A 21,128-nucleotide genomic window follows, 5' to 3' on the forward strand; every position below is an offset into this window, starting at 1 on the left:
ATTCAGAAAATCTAGATAAAATCTGGGAATGCAGAACGCCTAAAAAAAAGAATAAAAATATGCGAATAAGGAATGAGGCATTCACTTAAACACGTAAATTGCACAACACACTGGTGCCATCTGTCGTTTGACATATGCAGTTGCACATAGTATTCAAATGTAATGGATAAAAAGTATAAGATTCTCCTGAATCCAAGCACGGTCAAGGTTTTCACCTTTTTGTTTTTAAAAGCTCTTGTGAGATTTTGAGATTTTACTTTGGATTGTTATGCTGGAATATTCTTGTTCTGCTGAGCTTCTACAGTATGGGAGTCTTCTTGTCAGCCAGTGTTTTGGTCGATCCACAGACATTTATTGTTCCATCAATAAATGTCATTTTCCCAACACATTTTGCACTCATGCAGGTCCATATCATCACACTTTCAACTATGTGCTTCATTGTCTTTTTTCTACATTTATGATTTTTCTGCACAAAACAAAAAGACAAAAGCAAAAAAAAAAAAAAACCTAACTTTTTCTGGATGTTTGATTCTTTCTGCATTTTTTGAAACAAAAAACACAGGAAGCATCCTAGAAATGAAATGTTCACTGGTTGATAAGCTGTATTTGTTTTTTTCTGACAAAATCATTTCAGCATTATTCACTGACCTGGCAGATGGACCTTTCCTAATTATCTCATGAGAGAAATTAACAAAACATGAAAATTAAAATCAAACACGGGTCAATAAGAAAGACTCTTTCCAACAAGTTCTATTTATTGTTATTTTTCATATTAAAAAAAACAATCCACTATAAAGGTAAAGCAATTTTACAAAAGAAGAGAATGAGAAGCAACAGTACATACATAAACATCATTCTTTAAAGTATGTTCAAGTTGAAAATCAACACGTTAAAAGACACCATTGGTTCTTGTCAGCTTGTTTTCTCCCTCTACTGTGCTGACACTGATAAAATGTGAGGCACAGAGCAAACAGAAGTAACAGTGGGGACAGTCAGTCCGTCATGCACAGGGTACAGTATGAATTAACTATGTTTCGGCATGCAGATGGACAGTGGTGCACGCAACTGATCAGAATCGGTAATAAAGACCAGAACAGAGTCTACATGCTATAATCTAATCAGCTCAGTCCTGATTGGCTGCAAACATTTAACAGATCTGAACCGCAGCCAACGTGAGAAGTCCTGGTGTAAACGACTGTATTATTACCAGGGAGTGTCAGGCAGTCACACTAACAGCCACAGAACAGAGAAGCAGCCAATCACCAACATTTATTAAAATACCTACATGTAGGATTTGGATGTAATTAATGCATTTTTGAAGTTATTACATTTTTTTCTTTGTTTGTTTAGAGCATCCTTTATTTTTTGGCTCTCCTCATCCTACTTTCCAAAACCCACACATACAGGCATAATGCTCAGAGTGTTGTTTATTGGCAACGTTAAAATATAGAAGTCCAGTTTGAATTCTTAAAGTATATAAAATCTCAAAAGTAGTGAATGAATGTTCATTCCAACCTGAGCCAATGGTCTGGAGCGTCAAACAGATCATGGCAGGAAGTTTAGTTTCTTTTATATTACCTCCTCATCCGCATTTCCTCTGATCCATAGAGGTAAACTGAGCTGCAATATCACTACTACTATGTATTATGTAACAAGAACCAGTACTTTAGTACCAAGCTAATACCAAATTTATGGAAATGTGATGGTCCTTATTTGCTATGGCACTGTGGGTAATGAAGGTACAATGGATTCAGAGGGTACTAGGGATACTGTATAATAAAAATAATGGAATGGTGGTGGCAAGTGCAGTTGCAGTAACAAGTCTGCCCACACTTGGGTAAAAAAAAAAAAAGCACGGGCATATTTTGTATTTTTAGTGGAAGTACGAAACACATCAAACAGATCTAAGCAGAGATCTAGGCAGCTCAGAGACAGATATCTAGATTTGTCCACAGAGCTAAAGGGGACAGTTTCAGTTGTTACTTTATATTAACAGCATGTCGTTGCAATGTTCACATCCGGAAATATTAATGTTGTGGTTTGTGATTGGTGGCAGCTGCATCTGCTGTAGCAATATTCAACACACAATGTTCACAAAGTGCAGTCAATTAATTTATTATTTCTGGTACAGAGAATTACAGAATGTCAATCTTATTCGTACCGACTATCAAGTTTTGGGATCCTGACAGCTCTAATAAGGAACAGACCACTGCTAGCTCTGGCCACAGTGTGAGTGGATGCAACATCACAGAAGGTTCAGAAGTAGGCATAGTGACCCTTTTGGAACTCCGTACCATGGGTATATCGTCAAAAATTCGTTTTATCTCAGCAACAACAGTCCAAAATCCAAAATGAATCAGTTTAAAATTATATATGGAAAAAGAGCAGCAGTTCCTCTCACATTAGAATCTTTAAAAATAAAAAGATTGACATTTCTTAACTATTTTTGATTGGGAAATGACTTAGACAATGAATACATTTTCCAAGTAATTAGTCATTCTTCTGAGCCACCATTAATGTTAGCTGCATCCGTGTGTGCCCTCTCCTACTGGTTAAACTGCTGTGCATCGCAATGCTAGATGCTGGTTAGGACAGGATCTAAATTAATCTGATACTTCTGCCTTTCAGCTGTGGTGCAAATGATAACAGATAGAGAAAATGTCATTTCTCTGTTAGTAACCTGAAGATGTTAAACTTGTAGTTGTCAGAGCTGCACAGACCAAATGCTGGGCACCATTCAGTCTTATACAAATGCTGCCTAGATTAGTGTGAGGTCACAGATTCAGGGCGTCATTTCACTAACCATCCACACAGATACATTAAACACAATGACAAGTGTTTTCACCCGACAGGTGTACAGTGAGTGTTGCATGGTGTATTGTGTGTGTGTAACAGATATCAGATGAATCTCCTGCAGTAATAAACACTAGTTAGTTAGATGTGAGCTGCTGCCATGACTGAGTAGCTAATGAGAGTGAAACATGGTGACAGTAAACTGTGTGCAGAGGAATGTCTGGATGTATGTTCAGTCAGTGAGGTGTCCATGGAGACTGACCACACAGATGCTTTGTCAATGTTTTAAGAATGATAAGTGTGTGTGTGTGTGTGTGTGTGTGTGTGTGTGTGTGTGTGTGTGTAACACTCTAATTACTTGATCACTCCAGAGTAACAAGAGTCTCCAGAGGACACATTGCCTGATGCAACTTCTTGTTTCTTTCTACCAGGAAGGGGCGGTGTTGGCCAATCGTCTCATGCGCCTATAAAAACAGAGTTCATTCACATTAATATGAAAATCCCGTAAAAACTGTAGGAGAAATCTGTGACAAAAAGTTTCTTTCATGAAAGCTCAGATTTTTTTTTTTAGCCCTGAGTTAAGATTCTGAGTCTTTAGATCCCAAAACAAAGACATACCACCACGGACAAATCAACCCTCGAAGAGCCTCTAGTCAAAAATATTTTGTCAGACCCCCAAAATACAGAACAGCAATATCTTCCCTGGCACCTATGAATCCAACAATACTCTAGAGCTGAACTGATTAGTTGATCAGTTTGTTGATTGACAGAAAATTAATGGCAGCAATTTTGACAACTTATGAACTGCTGTTGATCAAAACTCATTTGTTCTAGCTCCTCAAAGGTTGTACTTTTCCAGTTTTCTAGAATAATAAACTTAAACTTTGGGAGTGATTATTGTATAGAAAAAATGAAGCAACTGGAGTATGTTTATTAGAGAATAATAATGTACATAATTCACTATTTTCTGATGAACATTGGTAGAGTAGCAAACAACTATCTACTGTGTGCAGACATAGTGGAGTGATGGTATCTTTTGCAACGACTGAAGTCACACTCCCACTGTATGTGAGCTTGCTGGTACCTTGGTAATTAGTCTCTCTGCCTATTTATTAGCCCACTAATTTGACTCTTACACAATTCAGATGCAAATCCAAAAATATTTAGCAAATGTGCTGCTGTACCAGCAATTATGTTTTATCTATCAAAAAGAATTTTTCAAAGAAATTTTCAGGGATAACTTTATATGGCAGCTACATTTTATTCTTTGATATCCTTTTAACCACAGATCTCATAATTGTCAGTCTGACAACAGAAACAGTAAATTTATTTAATTTATTCAATCATCTGTCTGTATCCGATTGTCTCACCTCGTGTTCCTGTCTTGGTCTCGGATCTTCTTCTCCATTTCGGCATCTGTGAGGGTCTCCAGCAGAGGGCACCACTGGTCTGCATCGCCTGTGTTGCGGATGGCAATCTCTACTGTGGGGAGTGGGTTCTCACTGAACAAATTACAAGCATGGCATTAATAAATCAGTCCACCATAGAAATCCATGTACCGTTAGCACACTAAAGGTAGAAATACAGCAATCTGAGAACGAGACACCAGTGTACTGCAAAGACAAGAAGTAGGGTTCTTAAAAATCATTTAATGGTGTGATTCTAGAGGAAGTTTGTTGTTACGTGGTTCGTTAGCATGCTTATATAGGATGTATGTATCAGGTTTACCTTCCCTTTGCATGCAAAACTGCGTGTGTAGACTGCTGAGCCCTGTAATTCTAACAGGACTTGAAACAGAGTGGGTGAGTTACCTGAAGGCGTAGGTCCTCTGGTGCCAGCTGAGCTGACCTCGAATGCTGTAGGCAATAGTGGTGACAAACTCTCCGCCTAGGCCCAGCTCAGAACACAGCTTCAGTGCAAATGACTCTGGAGAGTTCTCTCTCTCTGACATGTCCCACTCAAACTGGTCTACCAGAGAGATGTTACCCACGTGGATATTCAGCTACGGAAAACATAAGAGCAGCATGTACATCTGTGTTGTTTTCGTCACCTTATTCTGAACTCTATCTGACCTGGACTCCCTTATGTTCATCAAAATGGTAGCTTCTAATCTGCATCAAGTTAGTCACTTCCACACAGTGAAGTTGAGGTTTTCCTCCACAAAAGGTGCCCTCATGTGAAAGAGACAGTCGTTGAAAGGCAACTTTTTAACATGATTTCTACAATAAAATAGTATGCATATTTTAGATTTGTCTGTCTTGTCAATACTGAGATTTCCCTGTTTGTCTGCCAATCAAATATAAAAAACAAAACAGAAACCAGGCTCAACTTCAAACTTAAAATAACTTACTTATTCTTGCCTCCATATAAGCCAGGAGTGGAATATTAAAGTAAAGCTTTAGCTATGTAGCTAGAAATAGGAGTGGGAATTCATATGTATGTCTTTGAATGGTTCAAATGGGGGAAAAAAAATCAGCACAGTTTAAATGTTACTATTACCATCATTATGGAGGCAGGTGTATAGGTTTTCTGTCAGCTATTAGAGATAGTCATCATATTCTATGCTGCTGATTTGACTGCTCATCAACAGCTAGAGATGCAGCAGTGGATACTCTCCAACTCATGGCTCAGGCAAACATGGATACACAGACATGATATATTTAAATACAAGAATAATATAATATGATAAGATACGCTAGGATAAGATATGATACGATAGACTTGATTAATCCCTCTGTGTTAAAAACTTGTGGACAAAAAAAGCTTGGCAAGTTAAATGTGGGGTCACATAATTAGGCTTGTTGCTTAGGTGTGGCATCTACCTTGATGATTACTCTCTGGTCTGCCTGCTCTTCGAGTATGCTGTCAGTGGGGTAGGACTCAATCTGCTGACGAATAGCCGAGGCAATAGCTGGGACGAAGGCCAGAGGATTTAGGTCCAGGTCATCACACAAAATCTCCGCAAACATCTCTGGGGTCATCAGTTTCTCTAAGGAGAAGGCAGAGAAATGAGACAGGAGACACACAGGATGTTTCGGGTGTTGGCAAACCAGTGGGGATATATTTACCATTCATGTTCCATGTGAAGGCATCTCGTAGTTTCTGCCCGTCTATCTCCATGTCTAGACGAATGGGAACCAGTGCCTCTATCTGTGCTGCGTTCTCATGGATGACTGCAGGGTCGTGGTCATCAAAGCTGAGAAATTTACACAACTTTTCAGTTCACTGTTTTTCTTCGACAAAGCAATTCTTCTTATGTTTGTTCAACATAATTTGGTCATTCTCAAATCAACATCAGTACTGCTTAAAGAATAGATTAACTTTCTAAGCCTATATCAATACAACCCTCAATTATATACACTACCAGTCCAAAGTCTGGACACACCTTTTCATTTAATGGTTTTTCTTTATTTTTGACTGGTAGTGTATGTGTAATGAAAGAGTTATTGTAGCAACCTGAAGTACAAGCAGAAAATGTGCAACAGGATTGACTAAATACACAAAACACAACAACAAAGAAAACAAAAAGCTTTCTCACCACAGGGGGAAGGTCCTCTTCTTGTCACGGCCCATTCGGTTACGGTTGATGGTGGTTGAACAAGGCACAGCATCTAGATGGTGAGAGCTGTTGGGCAGTGTGGGGACCCACTGACTGCTCCTCTTTGCTTTTTGCTCCCTTATTAGAAAAGGTACAAAAAAATGAAAGAAATATTGAGCAGCTATGTCATGAGTGTGCTGGAAAATAAGTATGTCTATAAAGTTGCTGGTCTCAAAAGGAACAGATTGTCGCAAACAAAATCAGCACAGTAGAGGCTGAAAAACTTTCAATCTTGTATATGGGTCAAACTTAACAGCTGGAAGCTTCATTTCCCACAGTGCAACTAAATAATGTCATCTCTGTCATTTTCACTGAAAAATAAAGCCAGAACAAACAGAAGCCTGTTGGACAAAATGTGGTCAGTAATCTGTAAATTATCTAGGGCTGGCCCGAATAGCAGTTTCTGGGCTCCGGATATTCGGCCCCGATTAATGACGAATATCTGAATATTTGGTTCGCTTCATAACGTCCGACAGATGTGAGGGGATCTTAAATATTCAGATACCACCGTCATGACCAAATATTCGGATCCAGCCCTTAAATTATCATTAAGCGTTTGGTCATATCTGGAGGTCTAAGTCTTTTGTCTAATAAATAGCATTTTAGAGATATCCCTGAAAATGATCCCTGGCTCCTTGTGTTTACAACACCCAGCTACGACACAGCTGTTTTGCTGAGTGTTTTTATATTGTACTAATATTTTTAGCTCTTTGCAGCTTCAGATACTTTAGGACTACACTCGAATACAACAAGCCTTTGACCTCTAACATTATCAGTACAGCTGATCTCACAGCACAGCTGCTCATAACAACCTTGATTATTGTTCATTTCACCAGGTGATGTACTCATAGTGTTAATTAGTTTTGGCCGCTGCTTATCCAAGTAGCCTGTTGACGAGTTAACCAACTAGCTCCAACAACAGAAGAAGAAAAACATACTGCTTCGTTTTTGGACCAATATTGGTGCTGATATGTCTATATCTCCAAATCACTTTACACAATATGAAGCGTGTTGTTTGTGTATGTCTATTGGTTAACATGACAGCATGCAGTCCAGACTTCCAGACTTGTGCTGTGCTGAAAGTGATAAGGAAATTTTATCTGGTCTGACAGAGTGAGATTGTCATCAATTTGCTTCAATTTATCCTAGCAGACTTTTGCTTGAAATGCTATCACAATTCTCTCTCTCTCTCTCTCTCTCTCTCTCTCTCACACACTCTCACACACTCTCACACACTCTCACACACTCTCACACACTCTCACACTTTTTACCTGAGGTAGGCTGGGGGCTCTGTGCTGATGGACACCGCCTTGTATTTCTCATCATTACCCTCAAAGATCTCTTCACATTCTGAAGCCTTCAGCAAAGTAACACTGGTAGCTACACATGGACATAGGAAAAAACATGTCGAGCTTTGCTCAGAATTAGAGTGCTAGATATCATGGCAACATATATGGCGGTGGTGAAAGATCAGAAACATGTCCTCGAGTGCTGTACTCCAGAATAATTTTGAGTTACTTTACAGTTTGTGCTACACAAATACTTTAATTTTATTTCTGAGAAAAATATTGTACTTTTTATTTCATTATACTAAAACAACTATACTATACTATTGGATTCTACACGAAAACATTTGATCGATTTAGGTGAAATATACATCACCATAGAATAAAGGCCCAGTATATCAAAAAAGTTGACCTTGTATGACAAGAGAAGAACAATGTCTTAATATGATATAAAAGGGGAATTCTTCCTTTGTAGTATTTCTCTTTGATCCTACTGTTTGCACATAATACTTTCATACTTTTACTAGAATAAAAAAAAGTAGGACTTTACTTGGCTATTTTTACATAGTGTGTAAAGGAAAGTACTTCACACCGAAACACCAAGTCATATATTTTTATATTTATGAAAATATTTGGCTGCAAAACTAAAATATGCAGCAATCTCATATAATGTTGACACCCCTTTTGTGGAGTTAAACAATGAGAATAAATGCAGACCACAAAAAAAAAACCAAACAAAAAAAAAACACCAAGTCATATTCCTGGTATGGTTAAACCTTTTTGGCAATAAATCATTCGGATTCGGATTCTTCTAATACTGACGTTTGGAGCTATGCAGTTTGAACTCTATCTGTCTCTATGTTAATTACTGGATACTATTTTACCAAAAGTGCCAGGGGTCAACAGTACTCCAGCATACAGCCATTTTCCACTGCTGGGACTTACAACCCTTTTTAATGCGGCTGAAACCTTTGAGTATTTTCTGACTGCAGGAACCACCCCTGTATCCTAGGACTACTAGTAGGTACTTTTTTCTTCCATAAAAACAGCTATGAAAGAGGTTCTACAGGGACATTTCTTGTAGTTGGAACACATTAAAAGGTTCAGTCAACCCTAGCAAGTTCCTGCATTGAAAAAGGGCCTTATAACTGGTTACAAAGCCCTACAGGCTCTGTGTATTGACTGAATGTGTAAAACCAGACAAGCTACTCACCATGTGATGAAGCTACAATTTTCTTCCTTTCCTCCACAGAGGCCAGCCTCCTCCATAAAGATGGGTATCTCTTATAGAGAGAGCCTCTGAACATCCGCAGATAGTTTCCAACCTTGACAGCAGAAGGCACATTTTTTAGTAATACAAATGCCAAAAAGTCAACCAAACACAGAAACATGTAAATAAAAAAAGCAGCAAAAAACATCTCCAAAGATTTACTGTGATTCAAACAACACTGAAACTTGCAGACATGAAATTAAAAGTAACCATTCAGGTTTAATATCTTCGGTAGATTTGGATTCGGAGATAATTTTCTTAAATGCATTCAGACTAGGGCAGCACAGTGGCTCAGTGGTTAGTACTCTTTCCTCACAGCTAGAAGATGGAGCTCCATAGATGTTTGTACACTCAAACTCCTCTCTGTATGTCAAGTTATTCCTGCAGATTTCACTTCAAGTTCCTGCGTCAATGACTGACCCTCTGCCCTCACAAGGCTTCCACTTCCTGCTGCGGAGAAGCATTACCATATCACAATTCTGCCACCATTATCCTTCACAATGAGGATGTTCAAAAAGCTACAGTTCATGCAAGCTGTTTGAACATTTAACAGCAGAGTATGACTACCTGAAAATAAAATTACAGATATCAACAAAAGTCATTTTGACAAGTTAACGTAACACTGAGTCACAATTTTTAATTCAGACATCTATCATTCTGATCAAAACAACAAAGACATCTGCAATTCAGTTTGGACCAAAATAATAGTTACAGATATTTCAAACGCCATTATGACTGGTTCGTACTGTTGTGCTCGTCGCTGTCATTCCAGGCTTCCCATTGGACACTTGTCTAACAGAGCATTTAAACAATTTTAACAGAAGCAAGAGCGGCTTTGGAGAATGACAGCTTTGTTGAGACTAGATATCAACAAAGGGCATATGGGTACTGTAAACCGTCTTGAGACAATTTGACTTGTAACTGGCGCAATATAAATAAAATTGAATTGAATTTGTGGTCAGAATTTACTACAATTGTGCCCTCATGCTGCTGTGGTAAGGCAGGAACACATATGTCCGATAGCATTTTTAAAAGGCAAGCAGTTCCTGGCAGTCAGTCTGACATCCTGTAGTTTCACCTGGTCAAAATTTGAGTTCAAGATACCTCTTGGACTAGTCACAATTCCAGTTTGAGATATCTACACATCATTCAAACTTAATATAGGCTATCTAAAAAGAACAATGTAAATATCTTGAATAAAGAGTAATTAAATATATCTTGGACTACACTTGTGATTAGTCAAAACTAAGTTGCACATATATGAAAACAGGAATAACAACTAGTCATAATTGTATATATTTGTAATGAGAAACCCCATACACATCAATAGCTCAAAGAAGACACTGGTCCTTTAAAGAATGGCATCGTGGATATGAGAAATATTCTTTGCCACAAAACGTTGGTCTCATAAGACCACAGGAGTTTCTTCCACTGGGTTCCTTAGAGTCCTAAAGGCTGTGTGTTGTAGTTCTAAGCATTTTGTCAGTGCCAAAACTGGGTTACTTACTGTTAACTTCAACAACTGGCAAAAGTTGGAGTTGTTCTTTAATACATTCTTTTTTAAAAAAAGTATTTTCTACAGTACAGATGATACAAAGACCATAAAAACCTGGCGCTTTGTTTTTGAAGTCTTTCAAACCCGGCTAGTCGATACAGTAGAAAACAAAATCTGAATAAGCAGCTTGGCTATAAATGTATTTTTTTTTAGTCAAGCTTGTACAGAAAACAGTGCAAATGGCAGGTTCAAATCTAGTGTGATCAAATGTCTGAAGCCAGTATACATTTAGATGCATATGCATTTTTCTCAACAACAGTAACTTACTTTTTCGCATGTTACTTAATGTCGATGTAACTGAGTGGGGAAGCACAACTTACTAAAGAAACTACCACTACAGCAGGCTGGAATAAGAAGTTGCTGCAAAACAAGAAAAGCCATCTGGCATTTAGTTTAAAACAACGTACTTTTTAAATGTATGTTTGATTTGCCGGTTGTTGTCCTGACATTATGATGTTAGTTAACCTGGAGCGTATTATTCGTTTTCAAGCATTTCTTTATTAAACCATCAGTGGGGCTCGTTAGCATGTTAGCATCAACTAGCTAGAAGAATGGATAACTGAGGCTAGCACTGGGGTGCTGAGCACTGAAAGTCAATGAACCGAGAGTTACATACCTCCGACCCCACCATGTAAAAGTCCCCATCTTGTTCTAGCTGAAATTTGACTGGCTTCTGGCCAAATGTTTTACTTAAAGCCAATTGCATCTTCCCGCAGTCGCTATCCAGCTAACTAATAAGTAGCCTTCTCTTCTTCAGGTGCGTTCGAGACCCACGGTAAAGCTCCGAAATCAGAGCATCCCCATAAAAATCGCGCTTTCTTCAGCTTTCTGCGTGTAAGAACACACTGTCTGAGGGGATGTCGGCTCAGTCAGTGTAAAATAACAAAAAGAGTAACCAAGATGATGTGCAAACTATAGCCGCTGATGCATGTGTTCCATTTCGGAAAGCATGTTAAGTAAAAACATCCAATCTTTGTCAGGAGTTTTCCCGAAAATCTTAAACGCTGCATTGGATAAAACTCTTCGTTTTATCAAGGTAGATGAACAATTGCTATGGCTCATCAGCGCCCCCACTGATCTATAATAAAATCCGATTTAATGCAGAGTTTCTCCAGCATTTTCTTCTCTTTAAGCAGTACTCACATTTCCTTGTAAATTAAATGTGCTGTGAAAATGTACTATTTAATTAGTTTAAAACAAAACATGCAAAACACGCCCAAACAGAGGAATTAGTTGTAAAAAAAGGACACTGAAAAATACAGTGCATTGATTCTGACATTAAGGGATACCTGCATAGTCCCTTAATGTTGTTGTTTGAAAAATTATTTACACCTGCAGCAACAAAAAATAACCTCAACTGTATCAATGTTTTCTTGACATTATTAATAACTTTAAAATAAAACAGAACACAATCAGATGCACCACAAAAAAATGCTGTGCTCATTTGTCTCTATTCCTCTTCTCAACCAGCAACAGAAATTCAACTAAAGGCCCATGAAGATTTTTTCAGATCAAATGTAAGTATATATGAAACAAACAAACAAAAAAAAACAATCAAAAAAAACATTAACACGTGAACAATCACTCAATTAAATAAGACAAAAGTATTTTCACATACCAATATAAGGCAGGACTCCGTCATTTTGGAGAGTGGACTGGTGATGTGGTGAATGTGACTTAGAGCTGTATCAAATAAAAAATGAGTATAGCCCTAACTGAAGGTGAAGCACAAGCTGGACTAATAAATTGAAGGCATAGAACAAATCCTGACATCTGTATGTTACAATGAGAAAATGAAGTTACAAGAGCCATTCTACTGACATGTTTTTTGTAGAAATGTAATTTGTTGAGACGTCCTTAGTTTCAAGCAATGCTACAACAGTTCAAAGAGATGAAACAAAAGGATCATTTGCCACACACATTTATTCTTTAAAAAAGTGAAATGAAAAAAAAATGCACTCACCATCTAAATAAATTCTTTTTGATAATATTTTGCTGCTGTCATTCTTCCTCACTCATATAGTTGGATGTCAATATTTAATTTTTCTGAGATGAAGACAAACATTATTTGAGCGTAAAAGCTCACTGTCCAAAGTTCCATCCGTAGCTTGTGTTCTCTCAAATAGTCTTAGAGTGATGATCTGGCATCAAGAAGAGTTTCTGAGGATGATTAAAGCCCATGTACACAGACAACAGACGGTTATCTCCAAACCAGTTCTGATTCTTTGCCATTTTTCATCCAGAACTAAACAAACATGTCAATAACATAGACCATGTTCGTCCCCTTCATCTCTCTGAGAGAAGGTCCTTGGAAGTGACCTGACAATCGGGGATGATCTGGAGGGCGTATCTAACCTCCAAGGCGCTGTCCCTCTCCCCAGGCAAACCCTCCAGGGCGTTCCTCAGGCAGAGGGTTGTAGTTGGCATCTTCCTCTGGAGTGTCAAACAGCATCTTTCTGTGGGAGACAGCGTGAGAAGGATATGGGAATTTTACAGACACAAAGAAACTGTTAGGAAAACGAAAACGGACAACGCTGCTCTGCGTGAACAGTTCTTTGGGCTCTGGTTGTGGTGCAAGCTAAGAATGGATGTGTTGGTCAGTCTGTCTATCCAACACATCCTAGCAACTACTGGCCAGATTTACTGGTCACTAATCGTTTCAAAAAGGGGGATTCCTAAAGATTTGCTGAACCTGTGACCTTCCATCTCATTCGGAAGAACTGTGACAAGTATGACAAATATTTTGCACAAGGTAAAGCACGAGTGCAGAGCCAAGGAGATATTTCCATATTCCATTTGGCCCACAAAGTTTTAAAGGATCGGGTCCCAGTTCTTCCAGTCTATCCTTAAAATAACAGTTGGGTGCCAGACTTACATTGAAAACCTTTTTTTTAAAAGCTGCAATCATGCTGGTTATGGAAGAATCCCTTCTTAATACAATGTAATGTTTGTGGTTATTGTGTGTAGTTGGAAAATTCACCTTTTAGTGTCTTTTGACAGTATTTCCTAATATAGATAGGGTGAAGGTGCAGCCACACAAAGGGGAATTTTAAATTGAAGACATTAACGTCGTAAGGTAAATACTTTATCTAAACAATACAGTCAGCTGAAACCTCACATTGGCTTCAGATGAACTCTGGCATATGTTTTTGTTCAGAACAAGGACTGTGGATATTGTCCCCCATTACTTAAAGTGAAACTGATTTGGGAATGACCTCTTAACGTCTAGTATGGCCAGTGGGATAAATTACAGCAGTGTTATACATGTCCCCGAGTGCTGTTTTAAGACCAATTGTGAACCACTCCTTAAAACATTCATCCATTCATTCCCCCACTTTCAAAGAGCGTAGTGTATTGAAGGTTGAATCTCATTTGATTAACTCACCAATAGCATTAAAAAAAAAAATAGAGACTCACATGATAGATGGGGTCTGAAGCCACCTTCCACCTCCAGGCTGGTTGGGGAAGACGTCCTCCAGGAAGAAGTACACGTGGCCAACAGCGATACCTCAAGACAGATTTAATAAAACACATTTTAACTAACGAAGTATACATCATACACAGTACAAAATATGCTATTCACTTTGGTTCGTGAGGTATCAGCAAAGTTGAAAATATTGACTGCAGATGGCAGTGATAGGCACCTAAAAGATCCACGATGATGGAGTTGCCCAGCAGAAGTGAGAATCCCATCAGCACCCAAGGTAAGAAGGGTGCCTGGAAATTGAGCAGGCCAAAGAAATTCATGCGAACATTTGGGTTCCGTCGACTCCATACGTACACAAGCATGATGGTGAATGCTTGGCCCAGGAACACCAGACTCACAAAAGTGCCAAATATCTGAAACCTTGTTAAAGACAGTGTCACACTAACGAACATCTCTCCTTGTGCTGCTTCTAAAATGTACGATGAGTTGTATGTTAGTTGTAGACTGGACACGCCTCACTATTAACAATAGTGCTGAGTCTGAAAAGACTTAAGATGGTATGTTGCTCTTGTTCTAGGACTGCATTCAGAGTCTCATGGTATGTTTCTGGTGGTTGCTGGTATGCTGCTGCTCTACAGCATTAATAAATTATATGTCACATTTCTACTGTCCCATTCTTCCTGTCATATAGCATGCAACTGCTGTGTTACTATTAACCTGTGTGTCACTGATGGACACTACTTGGCATTCAGTAATAGTGTTCCACTCTTGATATAAAGCCATATAATCACACATTGTCTTCATTATTGCATTTCAACTACTGTGCTATACTCTGTCCTTACTGTGGTGTAATATGGCACTTGAAACTTGTCACTATATCCATTTATTCATTATCTATACACCACTTAATCCTCTGTAGGGTGGTAGGGGGGCTGGAGTCTATGCCACCTGACTTACGATGAATATATACTACAGCTATAGTGAAAAGCGATCAGTGGAACATGACCAATGTGTTGACAAGAGACCCACAGTGTAAACTTAACTGCCTCCTTGTCATTCATCCCAACTTCCATAAAACTTTTAAATAGCACCAAGACATATATATGGATTTATTTTTTGCATTTTGTACTCAGTTTTAGTCCCATTGTCACACTGATGGTAGTTTTTTTTTGTTTTGTTTTTGCTGCTCATCTTTGAGTAGAAGCTGGAAAGCTTTGCTGGGGTGAGGGACGTCTGGAAAGACCTGCTTCGTCTGCTGCCTCCGTGGCTTGGCCAAGCGGAGGAAGGATAAGCGGAATGAATGAATGGATGGATCTTTGCGTAGATCTACATATGTAATTATATATCTTAGAACCCTCCTTTCTTTTTTTTTTTTTTAAACCTTTTTATCTAGGATCCTTTTCTTTTGCACTTGATGTTTGTCCGATGGCTTCATCTTATATCTGCAGTGGCATTCTGTTTGCTTACCTTAATTTTTCAATTAACGTTTTCTCACAAATCAAATTTGCATTCTTGCCAAATACTACTTCCTTATATGTAGATTTAAACATGAATACTGTGTTTAAATGTGTGCACAAATAGTGTACATGCACGGACGCAAGCACACTATTTGTAGAAGTAGAGCAGTATTACTTATACTAGAGAGTTGTCAGTGTTGAAGGTCATTTAAGTAATAAATCATAAGGTAAAGTGGTTTTTGAATGATTCACAGGAAGGATACAGTCATGAGCAGCCCACCAAAGAGGAACATGAAGACAAAGTCAGCCGTTCGTCCCCTGAAGGATCCCTCCTCCAGCATACGGCAGTATCTGTACCTAAAAGCAGATTGTTAAGAAAAACCTGTGCAAAAGTACTGTGAGAAACATTTTTCAGATCCTCATCATTACCTTAACGGGTAAAACTGCTGCGCCACAGCATGTATGGTATCTATTTGTTTATGCAAATTTCATCTTAGTGTCAAGTTTCATTGTCCTGTCTCTTAAACCAAATACAGCCCGCTCCTGCGAAACAGAAAGTATGCAAACTCACTACAGATGCTAAATGCAGTGGCACTTGGAGCTGTAAAGGATACAGAAAAATCATATTGAACAGGAAATTGAAGCCAACTGGACCAAAAAACAAGAAGTTGGTTATTAGTCGCCATACCTAGAAAAAGCAAGAGAGAGATGATTCAGCTGCAGATAACACAGAGCAATTTCTTTAATTCAAAAATGTTTTTCTAGCTTTGCTTAACCGCTGTATGCTCCATAGTTAGTCAACATACTGACCTGAGACTGACGCCATTATGAATGATAACTATTGTCTAATTCTATTTTATTTTAATATGATTAGAAAGACCAGACAATCTAGACAAACAACAACACAGACATTTCTTTTTATTTAATCGCATTAATTTAATCAATCAAACTTAGAATTAGACAATAATGTTTTGCTATGATGCTGCTTTTCAGTTAAGCTAGTCAGGAAGCTGAGATCACTAACAGCCTGAAGTGTGTGAAATGTTATGTGCTTGAATCAGTGGGTCAGATTTTTCACCTGGTAATTCCTTAGAATCAAATCCGGATTGAAGTATAGCTGAAAAGGTGTGATGATCTCTAGTTGCTGTAAGAGAAGACAAACAAAAATCATGTTAAAAATTCTAACAACAAAGAAAATGTCACAAAGTGATCCAGCTTTAACAACCAAAAACATAAATCTGTATGCAAACCAAACATTTTGTTGCTTGCAAATACACTGAAACAGTTCTCAGTTTTACACCAATCTCTATAACAATAGAAAATCTATACACAGCCCTGCTAGTATAGTCTATAGTCTGAATATAACACGATATCTATCTGTAGTCGTATTTACACTGAAAGTGTTTTGGGCCTATACAGGGAGTTGTAGGAAATTAGGTCTTTAGCAATCAGTGTGGGACCGTTTTTCCTAAGTTTTTCCTAACTTAGTAAAGCCAGAAAATAGCCATTTAGATTTTTTTTTCATCTGTGCCTAATTTATCCAAATAATGCCTATAAAGACACTTGGCCAGGAGATGGAAGAACCTGCCTTTCGTTTCAGACTACTCAGTCACACACAGCCTCCCACATGACTAAGTGTAATCACCAGGTTGCAGCACTGCTGTCAGCATCAGCAGGAATGCTTGGACTCCCCAACTGGATTTACCAAGTTCCATGTCCACATATGTGAGTCAAGGCTTAGCACACTCTGTTAAGAAAGGCGTATTGCCTTCTGCTTTATTCATCAAATTAAAATGTCTTCTGTCATTTATATTCCTCATTCACATACATACATAGCTGCCAACAGCACAACATATTTTAATCCATGTGATTTTGAGATATTAGAAAATATTTTAGCTGCCCAGTTTTTCTATTCTGTCAAGTCCCGTAGAGTGTCAGGCTTCAGCATAGGTCCATGAGGTAAAAATGACACCAGCTGAACATCTGTCAACTGTGTTCCATACCGCACAACTAATTTGGTGAATACTGATGAAAAAATTATTGGGAATGACCATTTCTTAATGTTGGACTTCAAACTATCAACACTTTTATGTTTTAGTTATCTTCTGGCACATCTGAATTACTGAATTATATAAAGACAGACAAACCCTCCATAGTTTCGCTCCCAAGCATTGCTGCTTGATGTGGATCAAAGAAAGTCCTGCTTGTTTGGCTGCTAGAAGTTTGTGTTCATACCCAACAGCCAAAAACAATCACTTGAGTTACATTAATAATGCCAGTGTTGGTTTTTATGAGTATGTGAGGGTTCGCTAGCATACTATGCACACTGCACATATTTTTTTTTAATCACCTTCCAAAGTTTGCTAGAATCTGCTTGGACCCCTCTACATGCAGTTCAAAATCTGCGTACCTGCTGTTCGACAATGTCACTGGAAGGGCAACAATGCTCTGTAGTAGTGTGTCTGCACAGACTACATACATGCGACCTATTGCCATGTATGGCACAGAGTTCTCCAAGCAAGCCAGAAAGTAGTGTCATAGCAACAACTATGCATCAACTGTGTCCACAGCTGTATGTGTGTGCATCAGCAAGGGAGTACAATGAAGGCTTAAATCTGCTGATAGTGAGGTGCTTTGTAGTAAATTGTGTCAGCTGGGTGACATTTTGGGGAAAACGATAGAGGTATTACTGAATAAGCTCAGGTGTCTTTTGCAGTTCAGAATGCATTATCTTCACACCTGAAAGGGTATTAGTGTTTCCTTAAATCACAATGTTTCCGTGCAGGGTCATTAACAGAATATCTGAACATGTGAACACACAGCAAACGCATTACTTCCTGTATCCCTTGGTTTCCCAAAAATCCAGTGAAAGCTCCATTTAAATCTTTCAACAGAGTACGACATTTAATTGAGATTAAAAGGTAACTAACCCTACCCTTTTCATGATTTAACCTTGCATCACCTTAAATTAATTGCATTACCTCAGTTGTCAGTTGACATAATTGTTGGAATGGTTATGCTAGAATATTCCTGCTCTGCTGAGCTTCTGCAGAGTGGAAGTCACCTTGTCAGTCAATATTTTAGTAGATCCACAGATATTCATAGTGCCATCTATAAATGTTACCACCCTAACACCTTTTGCACTCATGCAGCCCTGTATCATTCCACTTCCAACTATGTGTTTCACTGTCAGAACTATGCGTTCACTGTGGTAGAGCTGTCCAGATTCACATGAACTGTGCTGGACCCCATATGGCCTCAAAAAATTAATCTTAGTCTCATCTGACCAAAGGATGTGCTTTCAATATCTATCATGTTTCTTTTCATGTTCTTTAGCAAGTTTGTGCTAAACAGTAAGAAAAGTTTTTTTTCAATGATGTTCATAGAGTTTCAAATCATGCAATGTCTTTCACTCTGAGCTGTCACTGAAACTGATTTCAATTGATAATCGCTGTGATAAGTGTGAAGCAGCTGCCTGTGCGTTTTTTGGAGCTAGACAGTGCAAAAAAGTGCACTATCCGTGTCATCAATTTAGAAGGAAGGCCACTGCAGCTCTGACTAGTAGTGCTATGACTCAATCTATACCTCCTGTTTACTGATACAACTCTGTACCCACTGAGTATAGTTGGTCAGCAATCTTCCTATATCTATTTCCATATTTGCAAAGTTTCACAATCTGAGTTTTCTGTTGCTCTGGTAATTCTTTTTTATGTGAAGGCCACAATGCTGACATGGAGATAAACCCAGCCCCATAGGTCCAAAAAAGAGAAAGGTCTGGTGTTCCCTGGTCATTATTATCCATACAGGTAAGCTAAATGGAAATCACAGGTTTACTAAATTTTGTTTTAGTGATCACAGCTTTTCTAACTTGTGAGTTAGGGTGTCAGATGTATTCAGTGTTCTTGCACTGAGTCTCTGTTCTGGGGCCTATGTTTGCAATATCTAAATTATTTGTTTTTAGTTGTTAATAACAGTAAATATTCTGCCACTCATTGCAAAAATAATGCAATTAATGTAAGGTGACACAATTTTGAATCATATGATATTGTGATACTGCACAGGGGTTTACTCACTTCTTTTATATATTTATTTGAGAGCTTAACTTCGTTAATATTGCAAATCTAAATTTATATGCCAACATATAAAATGCCCTTCAAAAGTATACTAACTGTGGACTGAAATTTCACTACACTGTTAACAGTGAATCTATCTATCCAACCACCCTACTAATCCATCTATATTGCAATCCACTGCAACGAACAGCTCTGCTATGAAATTTTACTTTTCTGAAGCTCCCACATTTTTGTTTGTAATATTTTGTTTACCCTATTAACATGCATGAAAGGGACAAAATATTAAGAACAGGAAATGCAGTCCAGTGCACCACCATCACCACCAACACTGCCCGGTATGACTTCATTTTTAAACACAAAGCAGAATCATCACCTTTTCCACAATGTCAACAAAAAATTAAAGTGCAGAAGAAAAATTCATGGCAGAGCTCTTGCATTAGATTTCACAGGTGTGCCTTATAATGTGGCCAGTGAGGGTATTTAAAAGACCAGTCTCTACTGTCTTAAATTCAAAAGGCCAAAACACCAGTTTCACCCTACTGGACTTTAGAAGTGCACTGTGTAATCAAAACATGTTATGTATTATACAACATAGAGCAAAATGTGGTTTTCATTGAGCAAAATACACCTTATGTTCATACGTAGAACAGTACTAAAACGATAGGACAACCTATGACGGTACAGAACTCTAAAATGAGGACTTTTACTTTTGATACGTTTACTTTTCTACACTTCCAAGATATCATCTCTTACATTTAACATAAGAAAGTGAACATATCTTATGAGCAGAAACATTCTGAACACGGTTTATTGTGGATCCCCTGTGCACTGAACAGCACACAGTGTTACCTTAACAGCAAAACACACCATAATTGTGCCAGGCTACCGAAACACAACATAGCCAGCGCTTATAGTGCTGGTTGACTGATTAAATGCAGGCCAGGGCTTCTGCCACAGTTGGCTCGGTTCTCCTTTTTGAGCCTTGAACAATACTGCTACCATTGTAGACAACCGAGTTTAGACACGTATCCCTCTCACAGGGCTGTAGCTAAACCACCGAGCTAGCAGGAGAGAAACGACCTTACGCCAGCTGTGTGAAGCGGCACCAGACGATCCTGTCGAACACACAGAACACTTGAGATGTTCTTACCACTGCAGCAGTTGTGAGGACGCAAGCTGTTGTGTATGCCCTGGTAACAACAGGAATCTGTAGATACTCCTGTTGTAAAGTCTGGTAAGCCATTTTGGACAGATTGAAAGCTTCCGGCACTTTCTTGACACGTCATTTCACAAAGCTGCGTTCAAGAACGTGGGACAAAGTGAGACCCACGCACGACTGCTTTCAGCAGATGTGTTTAGCTTTATTTTTTTTTATTTTGGTTTTTGTAGTTCCTGTAAGATAACAAGACGCCGCTTTTTGCGAGTCTGAAACAAATCAAAACGAAACAAAAACACAAAATGCTCGTTTGAGTCCAAATAATGTCTTCGTAGCAAATATAGTATCATACACTTTTTTTGTGCCTTAGTTGAGATGTTTTCCAGAAAAATACTATTCAGTACCTCAAGTCACAAAAGTCACTCTCCATAAAGGTCCTCCCTAATGCCTTTACAATTAATTAGAAGTTTGAGGTTGCCTTGGCAAGCTGTGTTTTTTCTTCCAGTAAGACAT

The 21,128-nt window shown here is 38.4% G+C and overlaps 2 protein-coding genes across 2 annotated transcripts; both read right to left on the reverse strand.

Annotated features, from left to right (window-relative positions):
• Positions 1–732: 732 nt before the first annotated feature.
• Positions 733–12,267, reverse strand: LOC111577882 (SWI/SNF-related matrix-associated actin-dependent regulator of chromatin subfamily B member 1-like). Its single transcript, XM_023284368.3, has 9 exons — positions 11,119–12,267; positions 8,891–9,002; positions 7,663–7,771; positions 6,332–6,469; positions 5,862–5,989; positions 5,616–5,782; positions 4,605–4,795; positions 4,164–4,295; positions 733–3,257 (listed from the first exon to the last, which is right to left on the reverse strand). Exons 1-9 carry the CDS (start codon positions 11,206–11,208, stop codon positions 3,218–3,220), a joined length of 1,107 nt encoding a protein of 368 aa, XP_023140136.1. The 5' UTR covers positions 11,209–12,267; the 3' UTR covers positions 733–3,217.
• A 140-nt stretch (positions 12,268–12,407) lies between these two features.
• On the reverse strand, positions 12,408–20,755 carry derl2 (derlin 2). Its single transcript, XM_023284364.3, has 7 exons — positions 20,610–20,755; positions 16,465–16,530; positions 16,001–16,074; positions 15,650–15,743; positions 14,147–14,342; positions 13,920–14,010; positions 12,408–12,958 (listed from the first exon to the last, which is right to left on the reverse strand). The coding sequence occupies exons 1-7, from the start codon at positions 20,700–20,702 to the stop codon at positions 12,853–12,855; spliced, it is 720 nt and encodes a 239-aa protein (XP_023140132.1). The 5' UTR covers positions 20,703–20,755; the 3' UTR covers positions 12,408–12,852.
• Positions 20,756–21,128: the final 373 nt, after the last annotated feature.

The sequence above is a fragment of the Amphiprion ocellaris genome, chromosome 17 (genome assembly GCF_022539595.1).
Source record: "Amphiprion ocellaris isolate individual 3 ecotype Okinawa chromosome 17, ASM2253959v1, whole genome shotgun sequence".
NCBI classification, from domain to species: domain Eukaryota; kingdom Metazoa; phylum Chordata; class Actinopteri; family Pomacentridae; genus Amphiprion; species Amphiprion ocellaris.